Genomic DNA, 18,805 nt, shown 5'->3' with positions numbered 1-18,805 from the left:
AAAGAAATTATGACAAAAAAAGTTTGTTTTTAAAAATATTTTTTTATTGATTTAAAATGTCGGACCAGAGACAAATAATTTTTTCCGTTTTGTGTGTAGTTTACGAGATCTTAATCACTTTGTAAGATTTTCATAATCTTAAGACTTTCCAGTGAGATTAAGTTTCTTTCCTCTTTTAAAAAATAGTACAATAAAAATGTTTGTTTCTCTTCTTTATCCAGTAGAAAACATGTAGTTGAAACAGACTTACAATAAATTGGATGGAAAGGAGAGAGAGAGGTGATCCTTGATCTTTGTGATATACTGTAGGAAGACAGTGTGGGGGAAATACTGTACACCATCGGCTAATTTCACCACCATTGACCATATTCACATGGCGGCCCTTTTGAAAAATGGCCGCCGTGTGAATATGGTCAATTGCTTAGGCCTAGTCCTAGACTAAAAATGTGTTTTCCAGTAGAGATCTCCACTGGGCAGGTTTATTTTAATTCAAGAACTGGGACTATATGAGACTGGCCTCAAGTCTGACTCAACTCACATCCGCGCTCACGTTCACAGTTCACCCCGGGGGTGAGAGACAATCATTTTAACATTATCACAAACAACATACAACACATGTACATGTTTAACCACTGCCCCCCCCCCCCCCCCCCCCCCCCCCCCCATGCTTCTCTGAAACATCTCCTGCCCTGACTGAAATAAGGGGCTCTCACTGGGCCACATTATTTGTACATCGAGAGTTTGGAGGAAATGATACAGGAAGCAAACAGGAAGGGACACTGTGTTTGTGGCAATATGTTAGAAACAGAAGACGGGGGCGCAACAGTTGCTCTTCGCGCACTATTGGCTAAAGCAAAGTAAACCCAAAGATGGCAGTGGACATTTATTCGTCGTCATCGTCGTCCTCATCGTCGTCTTCATCGTCCTCATCCTCGTCCTCATCCCAATCCTCCTCCTCCTCCTCCTCCTCCTCATCATCATCCTCGTCGTCATCCTCCTCCTCATCGTCATCCTCATCATCGTCGTCATCGTCATCGGGGTCGATCTTTCCGGACAGGACGTCCTCGACCCACTGCTCCAGCTCGTCGGCGGTCGGCATGTCGTCGTCGTCGTCCATCTCCAGCCACACGCTGTCGGCCTGCGAGGTCAGAGGTCACAGACAGGACGAGGGGGACACACACACACGCGACACAGAGGCTTGAGACCGCGGCGGGCAGTGGGACACAGAAGCTAGGACTAATATTATTAGATTAGAAGAAAGACATGAGGACTCCATTGGAGATCCAAACCCACTAAGCCCTGAATACTGCCTCTTATTTGTCATAGTTACTTAAGTTGGTGTGTGATTTCATCTCGTACATGGTTGGAATCATCTGAATAGCCAATCGCATTGACAGGTAGCCTACAATATAAAGCTATTTTTCTAAAGTCTCTTTTGGGAGGAAAAGAGTTGTCTAGCCTTTTTTTTAGAGGCATTTTTTTTTCTTGCTAGGGAACTGTTTGGACCCAATGGTACTATTTCCTGTCAGTTATTGCATTGGCAAACATTGCAACAGGAAAGAATGTTGTTGCTGTTGTCACTTTGAAACCGTCTCTGAGTCCCTTGCCAATAAATGGATTTGGGTGAGCGAGGCATTGGTGAGATAGAGAGCATGTGACACATTTTTTAAGAGATTGTGTCTTGTGATTGTGATGACCGGGAGGATGCGACCCTCTCTGCACCGCGCCTTTGCCTCAAATAGATCCGCTATCAGCTCTATCTTTAATCTTTCAAAATGTTCAGTTGCTATCGCATGCACTTATCTGTGTTTCATTACACATATGAGTGCATGCTTACCAACCATTTGCCTGTTTTAGTGCAACACTACTGTTCTGAAGGATCAGATTAAACCGAATATATATATATTTATTTATTTATATATATATATTTAATTGTATTTGTATATCCCCTGATATCCCTTGTATATTCCTTGTACAATATGCATTGAATATCCCTTCTAGTCTACTGAACATCCCATAATAGTCTCCATTCTACCATTGGACGAGACCTTGGTGCCAGGTCGCCATACCCCTCAGACCAGGTTCAATCGTACCGCTCAACATGTATGGACAAGTCCTAGTTCCGCGTAGGAATATGTCTACCGCACCACTAATGGTACTATTTGTTCATAGTGCGTATATATACTGCGCTATTAAAGTAGAGCTTTCTTTTAGTCCAGTTCCTTACCCTCCAACAGAGTGACAGACGCAAAAGCCTCCCCGCGAACCACGTGTGGGCAGTAAGGCCAATTCGGCCCAGTATCGGCATTGAGACATCGTGTATATTAATATTTGAATAGTCATATTTGGCACTATATCGTCGAGTTGGACGTATTCTATTAAGCTAATAATAGTCTATTCATATGTAGTGCCTCGTGCGGTAAGAGTTCTATAGTAATCAGCACCCCCATCGTTTCGGGCATCAGCTGGACGCTTATCTAGGGTGGTTGACCCCACGTGAAGCTGCACCCGAGGAGCTCCAGGCCAAAGAGCGAGTGGACCTGTATATTGGATTATTCTACCGACGACGGCTAGCCTTCCCCGGCTTGGATTATGCTTTGAGTACTTTGATTATTCTATGGATAAAGGCCAACACTGCGGTGTGTTGGAAATACCCCCCCCGGAGAGGACGACAGGTGAGAAGACGCTCTACACGACGAGGTCGCCTCACGTCTCTCCATCGTGGACCGGAGGACGCCGGCCACAGAGAGTCCAACTGCTTTCATCTGTGGATCGAGGATCGCTGGGCACCGGGTCGCACGACTGTGGGCTCTCCCAGGATACCCTCGGCCAGACGGGATACAGCCAGACTCTACCCCCCCCCCTCCAGCTGTCCTACAAGCAGTCGGAACCTTCCCCTAGTGTATCCAGCTATATAATCATTCAAGTATCATTGCTATTGTTCCCTAAATATTCCAGGTTGTATATTTGCTTCCTGCGCAATCAGAGATTGGACATTCGATATTGATCTACCTACGAATACTCATTTGCCATAAAAGTGCATACTATTTCAAATCATAAATGTAATTAAGTGATCGTTGTACATACCTTTTGCTATGTATTATTATTAAACGCAGACTTTCGACTTGGTACATTTGTGTTGGATCCGTTTCATCAGGTGGGAGTGTTTATCATAATTATTTATACCTAGTACTGGGTGGCCAGAGTCTAAAGTACAAGAGGTAGTGGTAGTAAGTATCATATCTAACAATACAGTCAGGGAATTGTACCCCTCAGTTACAATTGGTCCTTCGAGCCGGATGGTAATCAGTGTAATATTAATATAGTGTTATTAATATTAAAATGGCCTATGATGAACACTCCACGAAACGATCCTCCTAACCAACAACGCCCGCGGCGCAAACGACAGCTCCCTCAGTACCTAGAGGCTTACGCTGTCAGTCAACAACCTAGTCTTCTACCAACAGTAAACGCGGTAAAACTAGAAAGTAAAATTATGTCTAACCCTAACGACCAGGCTACCCCGACCATAGAGGCCCCTATGGGTTCTAACGTAACTGACCCAGCTCACGGTGGGGACCAGGGGGAACCAGACATGACTTTACACCCCGCCAATACCGAAGAAGTAGTCCCCGACGAGTCCCGGGAGGAAGACAACACTACCGAGAGAGAACTCGGCACGGAAGAAGATGAGGAGAGCACCGTGGAGATAGAGCTCCAAGACTCCGCACGGAGTACCCCAAGGGACGGCTCCCCTATACAACCGTCTTCTCCCAGCGAGGCAGAGAGGACACTACAGCAGGCATTCCTCCTCAGCCTGAAAGCCTCTACTGAACGCGATAGACTCCAGGGTGAACGCGATCGATTGCAGATACAGCAACGGAGCGAAGAAGAGCACATACGCCTGGAAATAAGACGCATTCAGATGGAAGAGAATATGGCAAGAGACCGGGCCGACGCCCAGCGCGCCGCCACCGGTGCCCAGAGAGAATCGGATCTCACCAAGCGCGAAGCCGAGCGCGACAGAGCACAAGCGCAACTAATAGAACAGCTGATCAGAAGGACAACACCCCCTCCCTCCACCAGAGGCTCCAGGAACTCGTCTAGACATCACTCCAGGGCGGCATCCCCTAGCCGAGCAAGCGACCCTGAACTTGACCAACAGACGAGGTTTATACCCCCCGCAGACCCCCTTCCCCAACCGGTCCAAGAGAGACCCAGCCACCGGGAAGGAGCAGCATACACTGCGGAGAGGCTAAATCAGAGACTACAAGCCCTGGATGACCTAACGGAAGACGAAGAGGAAGAGGAGGAGAACCACGCCCGACGACAGCACAGTACTCTACCGGACCAGGAGGTCCAGTACAGCCCAGGCTATACCCCCGCGGAGCTGCGCTACAGACCCCCGACGCTATTCACGGGTGAGCACGACGCACGACCCGCACCGAGGAACAGCACCTGGACCAGCGGGCCATGGTACACAGCCGGTACCAGCCCACGCCAAGGAGCAGGAGGAGACTCGCCTAGGAGGCCTCTCCCCCAACGCTCGCCGATGTATCAACAATCCGCGTCATACATTGGCACACCTATGGTACCAGACTTCACCCAGGAGAACCGGGCCCAGTATACGGAGCTCCGCATGTGTCTGGAGACAATGTTGGTGGATGTCATTGATGAACGCCATAAATGCGCGATACTACTGAAGCATTTAAAGGTACCCCGCGCGCACAACATAGCGCTCGCCTACGCCACTTCCACGACCCCATACACCGCAGTGCTGGTAGCGTTGGACCAGAGATATGGACGTATATGGGATTACGTGATCCAGGAGATCAGGCACATCGACCGCCTACCCCCAGCAACAGACAATCGAGCACTGGAAGACCTGTCCATCAGAGTGCAGTCCCTGGTAGGGATGCTGGGAGCGCAGAGGGAAAAGGGTAGGCATGAACTATACGCCAACTCAAATGTAGAGAGGATCTTGGAGAAGCTACCGCCCGCCCGACAGGAGCGCTTTAGGCGGCAGAGAGACCACCGAGACCCTAATGGCCCCGAACCGAACCTCCTCGATCTAGCCGACTTCCTGGCGAGAGAAGTCAGCAGCTTACGGCTAGATACATTCGGACGGAGCACCCCTGGCTCCAGAGAAGGAACCAGGAGACTAAATGATGGAAGAAGATCGGTGACTGTCATGCACCAATCGGAGTCAGTGCCAAGCAGTAGGAGCCACAGTACCCCCTCAAGAAAGGAGAAGTGGAAGATAGTGTGCCCCTACTGTGAGAAAGAACACTGGCTGTCACAATGTGACTCATTCCCCAAGATGAATGCGGAGGAAGCGAGTCAATGGATAAAGTCCAACAGACGCTGTTTTCGCTGTGCGCGATCACACATGGCAGCCGAATGCCGCTTAAAGAAAAAGTGCAGTCGGTGCGATGGAGCCCATCTGGACATACTCCACGACAGTAACAGACGGCGGCCTCCACCCGCACCATCAAGCAGCAAAGCAAGCGTCATGTACATCGACCCCGCCAGCAGCAGCGGAGCCAGAGTGCTCTTAAAGGTAGTCCGTGTGACATTGAGCTACCAGAATAAAGTCATGGACACTTACGCCGTCCTTGATGACGGGTCAGAGAAGACCCTTCTGCTCGCGTCCGCTGCGGCCCAGCTAGGGCTGCGGGGGAGCGAAAACCAAATGACAATTCGGACAATAAGAAGAGATTTGAAAACGATAAAGGGCGAGAATGTCTCATTCTCTATCGCAGCAAGCGGCCAGCCCGAGCGACGGTACAGGATTACAGACGCTTTCACCAGCCAAGAAATAGGACTCTCGCGGTACACATACCCCGTAGCCAAGCTGATGGAGAAATATGTACATCTACGCAAGCTACCGATCCCACTCATAGACGGTGCTACGCCGACACTGTTGATAGGCTCCGACCATGCAGACCTCATTGTCCCGATAGACCGGGTTCATACCGGACCCAGAGGCTGTCCTGCAGCAGTCGAGACCCGCCTAGGATGGACTCTCCAAGGCCCACTCGCCAAATCTCTCAACCGAACCACAGCCACTAGCTGTCTCCACTCCCGAGTCACAGAGGGAGACACCGCACTCCTGCAGCATGTAGAGAGGCTATGGACCTTAGAACAAATGCCCTTTAAGAACGAAAAGAAAGACATTCGCTCTAAAGACGACATCTACGCCATTAACCTCCTCGAGACGAGAACAAAGAGAGTCCCAGTCAGCGGCGTGTTGAGATACGCCACGCCACTCCTGCGGCGGGAAGGGATGCCTACCTTTCACGCAAAGAAAGACGCCACAGAGCGGTACCTACTAAACACAGAGCGGCGCTTAGCCAAGGACCCCGCCCAAGAAAGTGTATACCGCGCTGAGATTGAGAAGCTCATCACAGCGGGACACGTCACAAAGATTGACATTAAAGAGGCCGACCAGACGACTGAATCGTGGTACGTGCCCCACCACAAGGTTCATCACAACGGCAAAGACCGCATCGTGTTTAACTGCAGCTACCAGATCGGATCCCAAAATCTGAATAAAGAGCTATTGCCCGGTCCTACACTCGGCCCCTCCCTACTAGGCGTACTACTCCGCTTCCGCCAGGACAAGGTGGCTATCAGCGGGGATATCAAAGGGATGTTCCTGCAGGTGAGATTAGTAGAGGAGGACAAGCCCCTGTTGCGGTTCCTATGGAGAGAGAGGCCAGGAGATGAGCACCCAGCCATCTACCAATGGGAAGTCCTCCCTTTCGGAACTACATGCAGCCCATGCTGTGCTACATTTTCACTACAGAGACATGTCGCAGAGGACCCAGCAGCGGACGAAGAGGTCCGACACAGTGTGAAGAACAGCTTCTACGTAGATAACTGTCTACAAAGCGTTTCGACCCAGAAAGAAGCCGAGGCTCTCCTACTTAAACTCCGCGCCTCTCTGATCAAAGGCGGCTTTGATCTCAGGCAGTGGGCCAGCAGCGATCCGCACGTACTGCGCAGCCTCTCCTCCGAGGACAAGGCAGCGAGCAGCGAGACCTGGATGGCCACAATCCCAGGAGAAGCCCAAGAGATGACACTAGGACTAGTGTGGCGCTTCAAAACAGATTCGCTCCACTATAGACACAAACCCCTGACCACGGAGCAGGGAAGGTCGACGGCAATACCGACCACCAGACGGAGTGTGTACAGAACACTCGCCCGACAATATGACCCGTTAGGATGTATACTACCGTACACCACCAGGGCAAAGATGATTGTACGAGCATTGTGGGACAAGGACCAGGGCTGGGACGACCCCATTCCCGCACAACTTGCATCCACCTGGAGAGAGTGGGAGATGGAACTCCACTCACTCCCAGGCGTTAATATACGCCGAAGCTACTTCCCACCCACGGTGAGGCCAAAGACATGTAAAATGGATCTACACGTCTTCAGTGACGCCTCCGAGGTCGCCTACGGATCAGTAGCCTACTTGCGGGCCCAAGAAGAGGGGGGAGAGATCTACACAGCATTCATCCTCGCCCGCTCGAGAATAGCCCCACGCAAGCAACAGTCTATCCCACGTCTAGAGCTCTGCGCAGCCCGCGCAGGAGCGCATCTAGCCACGCTCATCCAACGTGAGCTCACCATTCCGGTGCATAGAACAATCCTGTGGTCAGATTCCACGACAGTACTCGCCTGGATCAAATCGGATTCATGCAAATACAAAGTCTTCGTGGGAGTCAGAGTCACTGAGATTCAAGAGTTAACCGGAGAGTTAACCGGAGAAGCAAACTGGCGCTATGTTGATACAAAACACAACCCAGCTGACGTCATCACCCGGGGAATGTCCCTAGATGACTTAACCCGTCATAACATCTACAGTGACGGACCAGCATTCCTCAAGCTCCCGGAAGGAGATTGGCCCACGCCCACCCCGAGGGAAGCAAGTGACGAGGAGGCTGAGAATAAGAAACCCATGTTCTGTGGATTGAGCACTGTTGTCTCTGCAGACCCCAACATAGACGATTGCATTACCATAGAGAGTGCGCAGCAACGGACATTCCTGCGGCACCACCCAGAGATTAAGTCCCCCGCTGATATGTCAGCAGCTGACGACGAGGAAGCAGAACTGCTTCTACTGCAACGAGCCCAGAGAGACTCGTTCCCCGATGAACTAGACTGTCTACAGGGAGGAAAGCCCGTCCCATCAGACAGCAGATTGATTCATCTGGCCCCCGAGAGTGACACACATACCCTCATCAGAGTGGGTGGTCGCCTGCGGAGAGCCCCCAATTTACCGGATGACATTAAGTACCCGATCGTATTGAACAGCCGACACAAGGTCACAGAGCTGATTATAAAGAAATACGACGAGGATGTACACCACGCAGGAGCAGAGAGAGTCTTCGCGGAAATCAGACGTTGTTACTGGATACTTCAAGGAAGAGAGGCGGTGCGACGCTTCCAGCGAACCTGTCTAGACTGCCGAAAGTGGCGCGCGCAGCCCAGCATACCACGGATGGCTGACCTACCTCCATGTTGCCTCCGACTCGGCGACAAGCCATTCCACTCAACAGGCATGGACTGTTTTGGCCCGCTGCACATAAAGAAAGGAAGAGGCACCGAGAAGCGGTGGGGTATTGTATTCAAATGCATGACCACCAGAGCGATACATATCGAGCTCCTTCCGACCATGAGCGCAGACTCATTCCTTATGGCCTTCCGAAGATTCACATCACGGAAAGGAAAACCGTCTACATTATTGTCCGATCACGGGACAAACTTCAAAGGCGGAGAAAGAGAGCTGAGGGAGAGCTTCCAAGCTATGGGCCCAGAACTTAAGACCCACCTCGCTCCAGCCCAGATTGACTTCCAATTCAACCCCCCAAACGCACCCCACTTCGGTGGAACTTGGGAACGAGAAGTACGTTCTATAAAGACAGCCCTGTACGCAGTACTTGGGGCCCAGACTGTGGCGGAAGAAGTCCTAATGACAGTCCTCACGGAGATTGAGGGAGTATTGAACTCAAAGCCCCTCGGTTACGTCTCCAGTGATGTAGCAGATGTCGACCCAGTCACCCCCAACACCCTCCTGATGGGGCGGCTAGATCCCGCGTTACCCCAGACAATGTACCGGCCTGAAGAAGCGAACGGCCGACGAATGTGGAGGTACAGCCAAGTATTAGCCGACAAGTTTTGGAGCAGTTTCCTACTGCACTACCTACCGTCTCTACAGACCCGCCAGAAGTGGGTAAAAGAGAGAGACAATTTGACGGAAGGAACAGTCGTCATGATTATTGACCAGTCACTACCCAGAGCTATGTGGCCGGCTGGCCGCGTAAGCAAAGTGATCACCGGTGCCGACGGCAAGGTCCGAGCAGCTGAAGTACTCGTCCAGGGGCGCATTTACACCCGTCCTGTGGCGAGGCTCATAGAACTGCCCCGACTCCCAGACACAATCGATGATGACCATGACCCTATGACTTTGTGAGTTGACTGACCCTTACAGCGAACCCTTGAGTGGTAGACAGTGCGGTTAATCTGTCTCTGCTTAACTAATTGGGTTGGGACCAATTAGGGGGCGGCTGTTCTGAAGGATCAGATTAAACCGAATATATATATATTTATTTATATATATATATTTAATTGTATTTGTATATCCCCTGATATCCCTTGTATATTCCTTGTACAATATGCATTGAATATCCCTTCTAGTCTACTGAACATCCCATAATAGTCTCCATTCTACCATTGGACGAGACCTTGGTGCCAGGTCGCCATACCCCTCAGACCAGGTTCAATCGTACCGCTCAACATGTATGGACAAGTCCTAGTTCCGCGTAGGAATATGTCTACCGCACCACTAATGGTACTATTTGTTCATAGTGCGTACATATACTGCGCTATTAAAGTAGAGCTTTCTTTTAGTCCAGTTCCTTACCCTCCAACAGAGTGACAGACGCAAAAGCCTCCCCGCGAACCACGTGTGGGCAGTAAGGCCAATTCGGCCCAGTATCGGCATTGAGACATTGTGTATATTAATATTTGAATAGTCATATTTGGCACTATATCGTCGAGTTGGACGTATTCTATTAAGCTAATAATAGTCTATTCATATGTAGTGCCTCGTGCGGTAAGAGTTCTATAGTAATCAGCACCCCCATCGTTTCGGGCATCAGCTGGACGCTTATCTAGGGTGGTTGACCCCACGTGAAGCTGCACCCGAGGAGCTCCAGGCCAAAGAGCGAGTGGACCTGTATATTGGATTATTCTACCGACGACGGCTAGCCTTCCCCGGCTTGGATTATGCTTTGAGTACTTTGATTATTCTATGGATAAAGGCCAACACTGCGGTGTGTTGGAAATACCCCCCCCGGAGAGGACGACAGGTGAGAAGACGCTCTACACGACGAGGTCGCCTCACGTCTCTCCATCGTGGACCGGAGGACGCCGGCCACAGAGAGTCCAACTGCTTTCATCTGTGGATCGAGGATCGCTGGGCACCGGGTCGCACGACTGTGGGCTCTCCCAGGATACCCTCGGCCAGACGGGATACAGCCAGACTCTACCCCCCCCCTCCAGCTGTCCTACAAGCAGTCGGAACCTTCCCCTAGTGTATCCAGCTATATAATCATTCAAGTATCATTGCTATTGTTCCCTAAATATTCCAGGTTGTATATTTGCTTCCTGCGCAATCAGAGATTGGACATTCGATATTGATCTACCTACGAATACTCATTTGCCATAAAAGTGCATACTATTTCAAATCATAAATGTAATTAAGTGATCGTTGTACATACCTTTTGCTATGTATTATTATTAAACGCAGACTTTCGACTTGGTACATTTGTGTTGGATCCGTTTCATCAGGTGGGAGTGTTTATCATAATTATTTATACCTAGTACTGGGTGGCCAGAGTCTAAAGTACAAGAGGTAGTGGTAGTAAGTATCATATCTAACAATACAGTCAGGGAATTGTACCCCTCAGTTACAATTGGTCCTTCGAGCCGGATGGTAATCAGTGTAATATTAATATAGTGTTATTAATATTAAAATGGCCTATGATGAACACTCCACGAAACGATCCTCCTAACCAACAACGCCCGCGGCGCAAACGACAGCTCCCTCAGTACCTAGAGGCTTACGCTGTCAGTCAACAACCTAGTCTTCTACCAACAGTAAACGCGGTAAAACTAGAAAGTAAAATTATGTCTAACCCTAACGACCAGGCTACCCCGACCATAGAGGCCCCTATGGGTTCTAACGTAACTGACCCAGCTCACGGTGGGGACCAGGGGGAACCAGACATGACTTTACACCCCGCCAATACCGAAGAAGTAGTCCCCGACGAGTCCCGGGAGGAAGACAACACTACCGAGAGAGAACTCGGCACGGAAGAAGATGAGGAGAGCACCGTGGAGATAGAGCTCCAAGACTCCGCACGGAGTACCCCAAGGGACGGCTCCCCTATACAACCGTCTTCTCCCAGCGAGGCAGAGAGGACACTACAGCAGGCATTCCTCCTCAGCCTGAAAGCCTCTACTGAACGCGATAGACTCCAGGGTGAACGCGATCGATTGCAGATACAGCAACGGAGCGAAGAAGAGCACATACGCCTGGAAATAAGACGCATTCAGATGGAAGAGAATATGGCAAGAGACCGGGCCGACGCCCAGCGCGCCGCCACCGGTGCCCAGAGAGAATCGGATCTCACCAAGCGCGAAGCCGAGCGCGACAGAGCACAAGCGCAACTAATAGAACAGCTGATCAGAAGGACAACACCCCCTCCCTCCACCAGAGGCTCCAGGAACTCGTCTAGACATCACTCCAGGGCGGCATCCCCTAGCCGAGCAAGCAACCCTGAACTTGACCAACAGACGAGGTTTATACCCCCCGCAGACCCCCTTCCCCAACCGGTCCAAGCGAGACCCAGCCACCGGGAAGGAGCAGCATACACTGCGGAGAGGCTAAATCAGAGACTACAAGCCCTGGATGACCTAACGGAAGACGAAGAGGAAGAGGAGGAGAACCACGCCCGACGACAGCACAGTACTCTACCGGACCAGGAGGTCCAGTACAGCCCAGGCTATACCCCCGCGGAGCTGCGCTACAGACCCCCGACGCTATTCACGGGTGAGCACGACGCACGACCCGCACCGAGGAACAGCACCTGGACCAGCGGGCCATGGTACACAGCCGGTACCAGCCCACGCCAAGGAGCAGGAGGAGACTCGCCTAGGAGGCCTCTCCCCCAACGCTCGCCGATGTATCAACAATCCGCGTCATACATTGGCACACCTATGGTACCAGACTTCACCCAGGAGAACCGGGCCCAGTATACGGAGCTCCGCATGTGTCTGGAGACAATGTTGGTGGATGTCATTGATGAACGCCATAAATGCGCGATACTACTGAAGCATTTAAAGGTACCCCGCGCGCACAACATAGCGCTCGCCTACGCCACTTCCACGACCCCATACACCGCAGTGCTGGTAGCGTTGGACCAGAGATATGGACGTATATGGGATTACGTGATCCAGGAGATCAGGCACATCGACCGCCTACCCCCAGCAACAGACAATCGAGCACTGGAAGACCTGTCCATCAGAGTGCAGTCCCTGGTAGGGATGCTGGGAGCGCAGAGGGAAAAGGGTAGGCATGAACTATACGCCAACTCAAATGTAGAGAGGATCTTGGAGAAGCTACCGCCCGCCCGACAGGAGCGCTTTAGGCGGCAGAGAGACCACCGAGACCCTAATGGCCCCGAACCGAACCTCCTCGATCTAGCCGACTTCCTGGCGAGAGAAGTCAGCAGCTTACGGCTAGATACATTCGGACGGAGCACCCCTGGCTCCAGAGAAGGAACCAGGAGACTAAATGATGGAAGAAGATCGGTGACTGTCATGCACCAATCGGAGTCAGTGCCAAGCAGTAGGAGCCACAGTACCCCCTCAAGAAAGGAGAAGTGGAAGATAGTGTGCCCCTACTGTGAGAAAGAACACTGGCTGTCACAATGTGACTCATTCCCCAAGATGAATGCGGAGGAAGCGAGTCAATGGATAAAGTCCAACAGACGCTGTTTTCGCTGTGCGCGATCACACATGGCAGCCGAATGCCGCTTAAAGAAAAAGTGCAGTCGGTGCGATGGAGCCCATCTGGACATACTCCACGACAGTAACAGACGGCGGCCTCCACCCGCACCATCAAGCAGCAAAGCAAGCGTCATGTACATCGACCCCGCCAGCAGCAGCGGAGCCAGAGTGCTCTTAAAGGTAGTCCGTGTGACATTGAGCTACCAGAATAAAGTCATGGACACTTACGCCGTCCTTGATGACGGGTCAGAGAAGACCCTTCTGCTCGCGTCCGCTGCGGCCCAGCTAGGGCTGCGGGGGAGCGAAAACCAAATGACAATTCGGACAATAAGAAGAGATTTGAAAACGATAAAGGGCGAGAATGTCTCATTCTCTATCGCAGCAAGCGGCCAGCCCGAGCGACGGTACAGGATTACAGACGCTTTCACCAGCCAAGAAATAGGACTCTCGCGGTACACATACCCCGTAGCCAAGCTGATGGAGAAATATGTACATCTACGCAAGCTACCGATCCCACTCATAGACGGTGCTACCCCGACACTGTTGATAGGCTCCGACCATGCAGACCTCATTGTCCCGATAGACCGGGTTCATACCGGACCCAGAGGCTGTCCTGCAGCAGTCGAGACCCGCCTAGGATGGACTCTCCAAGGCCCACTCGCCAAATCTCTCAACCGAACCACAGCCACTAGCTGTCTCCACTCCCGAGTCACAGAGGGAGACACCGCACTCCTGCAGCATGTAGAGAGGCTATGGACCTTAGAACAAATGCCCTTTAAGAACGAAAAGAAAGACATTCGCTCTAAAGACGACATCTACGCCATTAACCTCCTCGAGACGAGAACAAAGAGAGTCCCAGTCAGCGGCGTGTTGAGATACGCCACGCCACTCCTGCGGCGGGAAGGGATGCCTACCTTTCACGCAAAGAAAGACGCCACAGAGCGGTACCTACTAAACACAGAGCGGCGCTTAGCCAAGGACCCCGCCCAAGAAAGTGTATACCGCGCTGAGATTGAGAAGCTCATCACAGCGGGACACGTCACAAAGATTGACATTAAAGAGGCCGACCAGACGACTGAATCGTGGTACGTGCCCCACCACAAGGTTCATCACAACAGCAAAGACCGCATCGTGTTTAACTGCAGCTACCAGATCGGATCCCAAAATCTGAATAAAGAGCTATTGCCCGGTCCTACACTCGGCCCCTCCCTACTAGGCGTACTACTCCGCTTCCGCCAGGACAAGGTGGCTATCAGCGGGGATATCAAAGGGATGTTCCTGCAGGTGAGATTAGTAGAGGAGGACAAGCCCCTGTTGCGGTTCCTATGGAGAGAGAGGCCAGGAGATGAGCACCCAGCCATCTACCAATGGGAAGTCCTCCCTTTCGGAACTACATGCAGCCCATGCTGTGCTACATTTTCACTACAGAGACATGTCGCAGAGGACCCAGCAGCGGACGAAGAGGTCCGACACAGTGTGAAGAACAGCTTCTACGTAGATAACTGTCTACAAAGCGTTTCGACCCAGAAAGAAGCCGAGGCTCTCCTACTTAAACTCCGCGCCTCTCTGATCAAAGGCGGCTTTGATCTCAGGCAGTGGGCCAGCAGCGATCCGCACGTACTGCGCAGCCTCTCCTCCGAGGACAAGGCAGCGAGCAGCGAGACCTGGATGGCCACAATCCCAGGAGAAGCCCAAGAGATGACACTAGGACTAGTGTGGCGCTTCAAAACAGATTCGCTCCACTATAGACACAAACCCCTGACCACGGAGCAGGGAAGGTCGACGGCAATACCGACCACCAGACGGAGTGTGTACAGAACACTCGCCCGACAATATGACCCGTTAGGATGTATACTACCGTACACCACCAGGGCAAAGATGATTGTACGAGCATTGTGGGACAAGGACCAGGGCTGGGACGACCCCATTCCCGCACACCTTGCATCCACCTGGAGAGAGTGGGAGATGGAACTCCACTCACTCCCAGGCGTTAATATACGCCGAAGCTACTTCCCACCCACGGTGAGGCCAAAGACATGTAAAATGGATCTACACGTCTTCAGTGACGCCTCCGAGGTCGCCTACGGATCAGTAGCCTACTTGCGGGCCCAAGAAGAGGGGGGAGAGATCTACACAGCATTCATCCTCGCCCGCTCGAGAATAGCCCCACGCAAGCAACAGTCTATCCCACGTCTAGAGCTCTGCGCAGCCCGCGCAGGAGCGCATCTAGCCACGCTCATCCAACGTGAGCTCACCATTCCGGTGCATAGAACAATCCTGTGGTCAGATTCCACGACAGTACTCGCCTGGATCAAATCGGATTCATGCAAATACAAAGTCTTCGTGGGAGTCAGAGTCACTGAGATTCAAGAGTTAACCGGAGAGTTAACCGGAGAAGCAAACTGGCGCTATGTTGATACAAAACACAACCCAGCTGACGTCATCACCCGGGGAATGTCCCTAGATGCCTTAACCCGTCATAACATCTACAGTGACGGACCAGCATTCCTCAAGCTCCCGGAAGGAGATTGGCCCACGCCCACCCCGAGGGAAGCAAGTGACGAGGAGGCTGAGAATAAGAAACCCATGTTCTGTGGATTGAGCACTGTTGTCTCTGCAGACCCCAACATAGACGATTGCATTACCATAGAGAGTGCGCAGCAACGGACATTCCTGCGGCACCACCCAGAGATTAAGTCCCCCGCTGATATGTCAGCAGCTGACGACGAGGAAGCAGAACTGCTTCTACTGCAACGAGCCCAGAGAGACTCGTTCCCCGATGAACTAGACTGTCTACAGGGAGGAAAGCCCGTCCCATCAGACAGCAGATTGATTCATCTGGCCCCCGAGAGTGACACACATACCCTCATCAGAGTGGGTGGTCGCCTGCGGAGAGCCCCCAATTTACCGGATGACATTAAGTACCCGATCGTATTGAACAGCCGACACAAGGTCACAGAGCTGATTATAAAGAAATACGACGAGGATGTACACCACGCAGGAGCAGAGAGAGTCTTCGCGGAAATCAGACGTCGTTACTGGATACTTCAAGGAAGAGAGGCGGTGCGACGCTTCCAGCGAACCTGTCTAGACTGCCGAAAGTGGCGCGCGCAGCCCAACATACCACGGATGGCTGACCTACCTCCATGTCGCCTCCGACTCGGCGACAAGCCATTCCACTCAACAGGCATGGACTGTTTTGGCCCGCTGCACATAAAGAAAGGAAGAGGCACCGAGAAGCGGTGGGGTATTGTATTCAAATGCATGACCACCAGAGCGATACATATCGAGCTCCTTCCGACCATGAGCGCAGACTCATTCCTTATGGCCTTCCGAAGATTCACATCACGGAAAGGAAAACCGTCTACATTATTGTCCGATCACGGGACAAACTTCAAAGGCGGAGAAAGAGAGCTGAGGGAGAGCTTCCAAGCTATGGGCCCAGAACTTAAGACCCACCTCGCTCCAGCCCAGATTGACTTCCAATTCAACCCCCCAAACGCACCCCACTTCGGTGGAACTTGGGAACGAGAAGTACGTTCTATAAAGACAGCCCTGTACGCAGTACTTGGGGCCCAGACTGTGGCGGAAGAAGTCCTAATGACAGTCCTCACGGAGATTGAGGGAGTATTGAACTCAAAGCCCCTCGGTTACGTCTCCAGTGATGTAGCAGATGTCGACCCAGTCACCCCCAACACCCTCCTGATGGGGCGGCTAGATCCCGCGTTACCCCAGACAATGTACCGGCCTGAAGAAGCGAACGGCCGACGAATGTGGAGGTACAGCCAAGTATTAGCCGACAAGTTTTGGAGCAGTTTCCTACTGCACTACCTACCGTCTCTACAGACCCGCCAGAAGTGGGTAAAAGAGAGAGACAATTTGACGGAAGGAACAGTCGTCATGATTATTGACCAGTCACTACCCAGAGCTATGTGGCCGGCTGGCCGCGTAAGCAAAGTGATCACCGGTGCCGACGGCAAGGTCCGAGCAGCTGAAGTACTCGTCCAGGGGCGCATTTACACCCGTCCTGTGGCGAGGCTCATAGAACTGCCCCGACTCCCAGACACAATCGATGATGACCATGACCCTATGACTTTGTGAGTTGACTGACCCTTACAGCGAACCCTTGAGTGGTAGACAGTGCGGTTAATCTGTCTCTGCTTAACTAATTGGGTTGGGACCAATTAGGGGGGCGGCTGTTCTGAAGGATCAGATTAAACCGAATATATATATTTATTTATATATATATATTTAATTGTATTTGTATATCCCCTGATATCCCTTGTATATTCCTTGTACAATATGCATTGAATATCCCTTCTAGTCTACTAAACATCCCATAATAGTCTCCATTCTACCATTGGACGAGACCTTGGTGCCAGGTCGCCATACCCCTCAGACCAGGTTCAATCGTACCGCTCAACATGTATGGACAAGTCCTAGTTCCGCGTAGGAATATGTCTACCGCACCACTAATGGTACTATTTGTTCATAGTGCGTATATATACTGCGCTATTAAAGTAGAGCTTTCTTTTAGTCCAGTTCCTTACCCTCCAACAGAGTGACAGACGCAAAAGCCTCCCCGCGAACCACGTGTGGGCAGTAAGGCCAATTCGGCCCAGTATCGGCATTGAGACATCGTGTATATTAATATTTGAATAGTCATATTTGGCACTATATCGTCGAGTTGGACGTATTCTATTAAGCTAATAATAGTCTATTCATATGTAGTGCCTCGTGCGGTAAGAGTTCTATAGTAATCAGCACCCCCATCGTTTCGGGCATCAGCTGGACGCTTATCCAGGGTGGTTGACCCCACGTGAAGCTGCACCCGAGGAGCTCCAGGCCAAAGAGCGAGTGGACCTGTATATTGGATTATTCTACCGACGACGGCTAGCCTTCCCCGGCTTGGATTATGCTTTGAGTACTTTGATTATTCTATGGATAAAGGCCAACACTGCGGTGTGTTGGAAATACCCCCCCCGGAGAGGACGACAGGTGAGAAGACGCTCTACACGACGAGGTCGCCTCACGTCTCTCCATCGTGGACCGGAGGACGCCGGCCACAGAGAGTCCAACTGCTTTCATCTGTGGATCGAGGATCGCTGGGCACCGGGTCGCACGACTGTGGGCTCTCCCAGGATACCCTCGGCCAGACGGGATACAGCCAGACTCTACCCCCCCCCTCCAGCTGTCCTTATATAGGGGAACCTTCCCCTAGTGTATCCAGCTATATAATCATTCAAGTATCATTGCTATTGTTCCCTAAATATTCCAGGTTGTATATTTGCTTCCTGCGCAATCAGAGATTGGACATTCGATATTGATCTACCTACGAATACTCATTTGCCATAAAAGTGCATACTATTTCAAATCATAAATGTAATTAAGTGATCGTTGTACATACCTTTTGCTATGTATTATTATTAAACGCAGACTTTCGACTTGGTACATTTGTGTTGGATCCGTTTCATCAGGTGGGAGTGTTTATCATAATTATTTATACCTAGTACTGGGTGGCCAGAGTCTAAAGTACAAGAGGTAGTGGTAGTAAGTATCATATCTAACAATACAGTCAGGGAATTGTACCCCTCAGTTACAACTACTATGACCAACATCTAAGAAGGGAGATCCCCCCTTGAACGGCCCTTCTAAGGTTTCTCTCCTCCACATTGCCTGTGGTGCATTTTTTCCTATTGCTAGGTTTTAGTGAGTTTTTCCT

The 18,805-nt window shown here is 51.3% G+C and overlaps 1 protein-coding gene across 1 annotated transcript in view; it reads right to left on the bottom strand.

The window, feature by feature from the left end:
- Positions 1 to 676: 676 nt before the first annotated feature.
- The window catches only part of casq1b (calsequestrin 1b), an 88,519-nt gene continuing 70,390 nt past the window's right edge, over positions 677 to 18,805 (bottom strand). The window contains exon 11 of the mRNA XM_084313043.1: positions 677 to 1,138. Within this exon, the coding sequence (XP_084169169.1) occupies positions 884 to 1,138 (255 nt within the window). The 3' untranslated portion in view covers positions 677 to 883. The remainder of the gene's footprint in view (positions 1,139 to 18,805) is intronic.

The sequence above is a fragment of the Notolepis coatsorum genome (genome assembly GCF_963971535.1).
Source record: "Notolepis coatsorum genome assembly, chromosome: 4".
Taxonomy (NCBI): domain Eukaryota; kingdom Metazoa; phylum Chordata; class Actinopteri; order Aulopiformes; family Paralepididae; genus Notolepis; species Notolepis coatsorum.
Note: the sequence above shows the minus strand (reverse complement) of the source record. Positions and strands in the feature narration are given on the sequence as shown.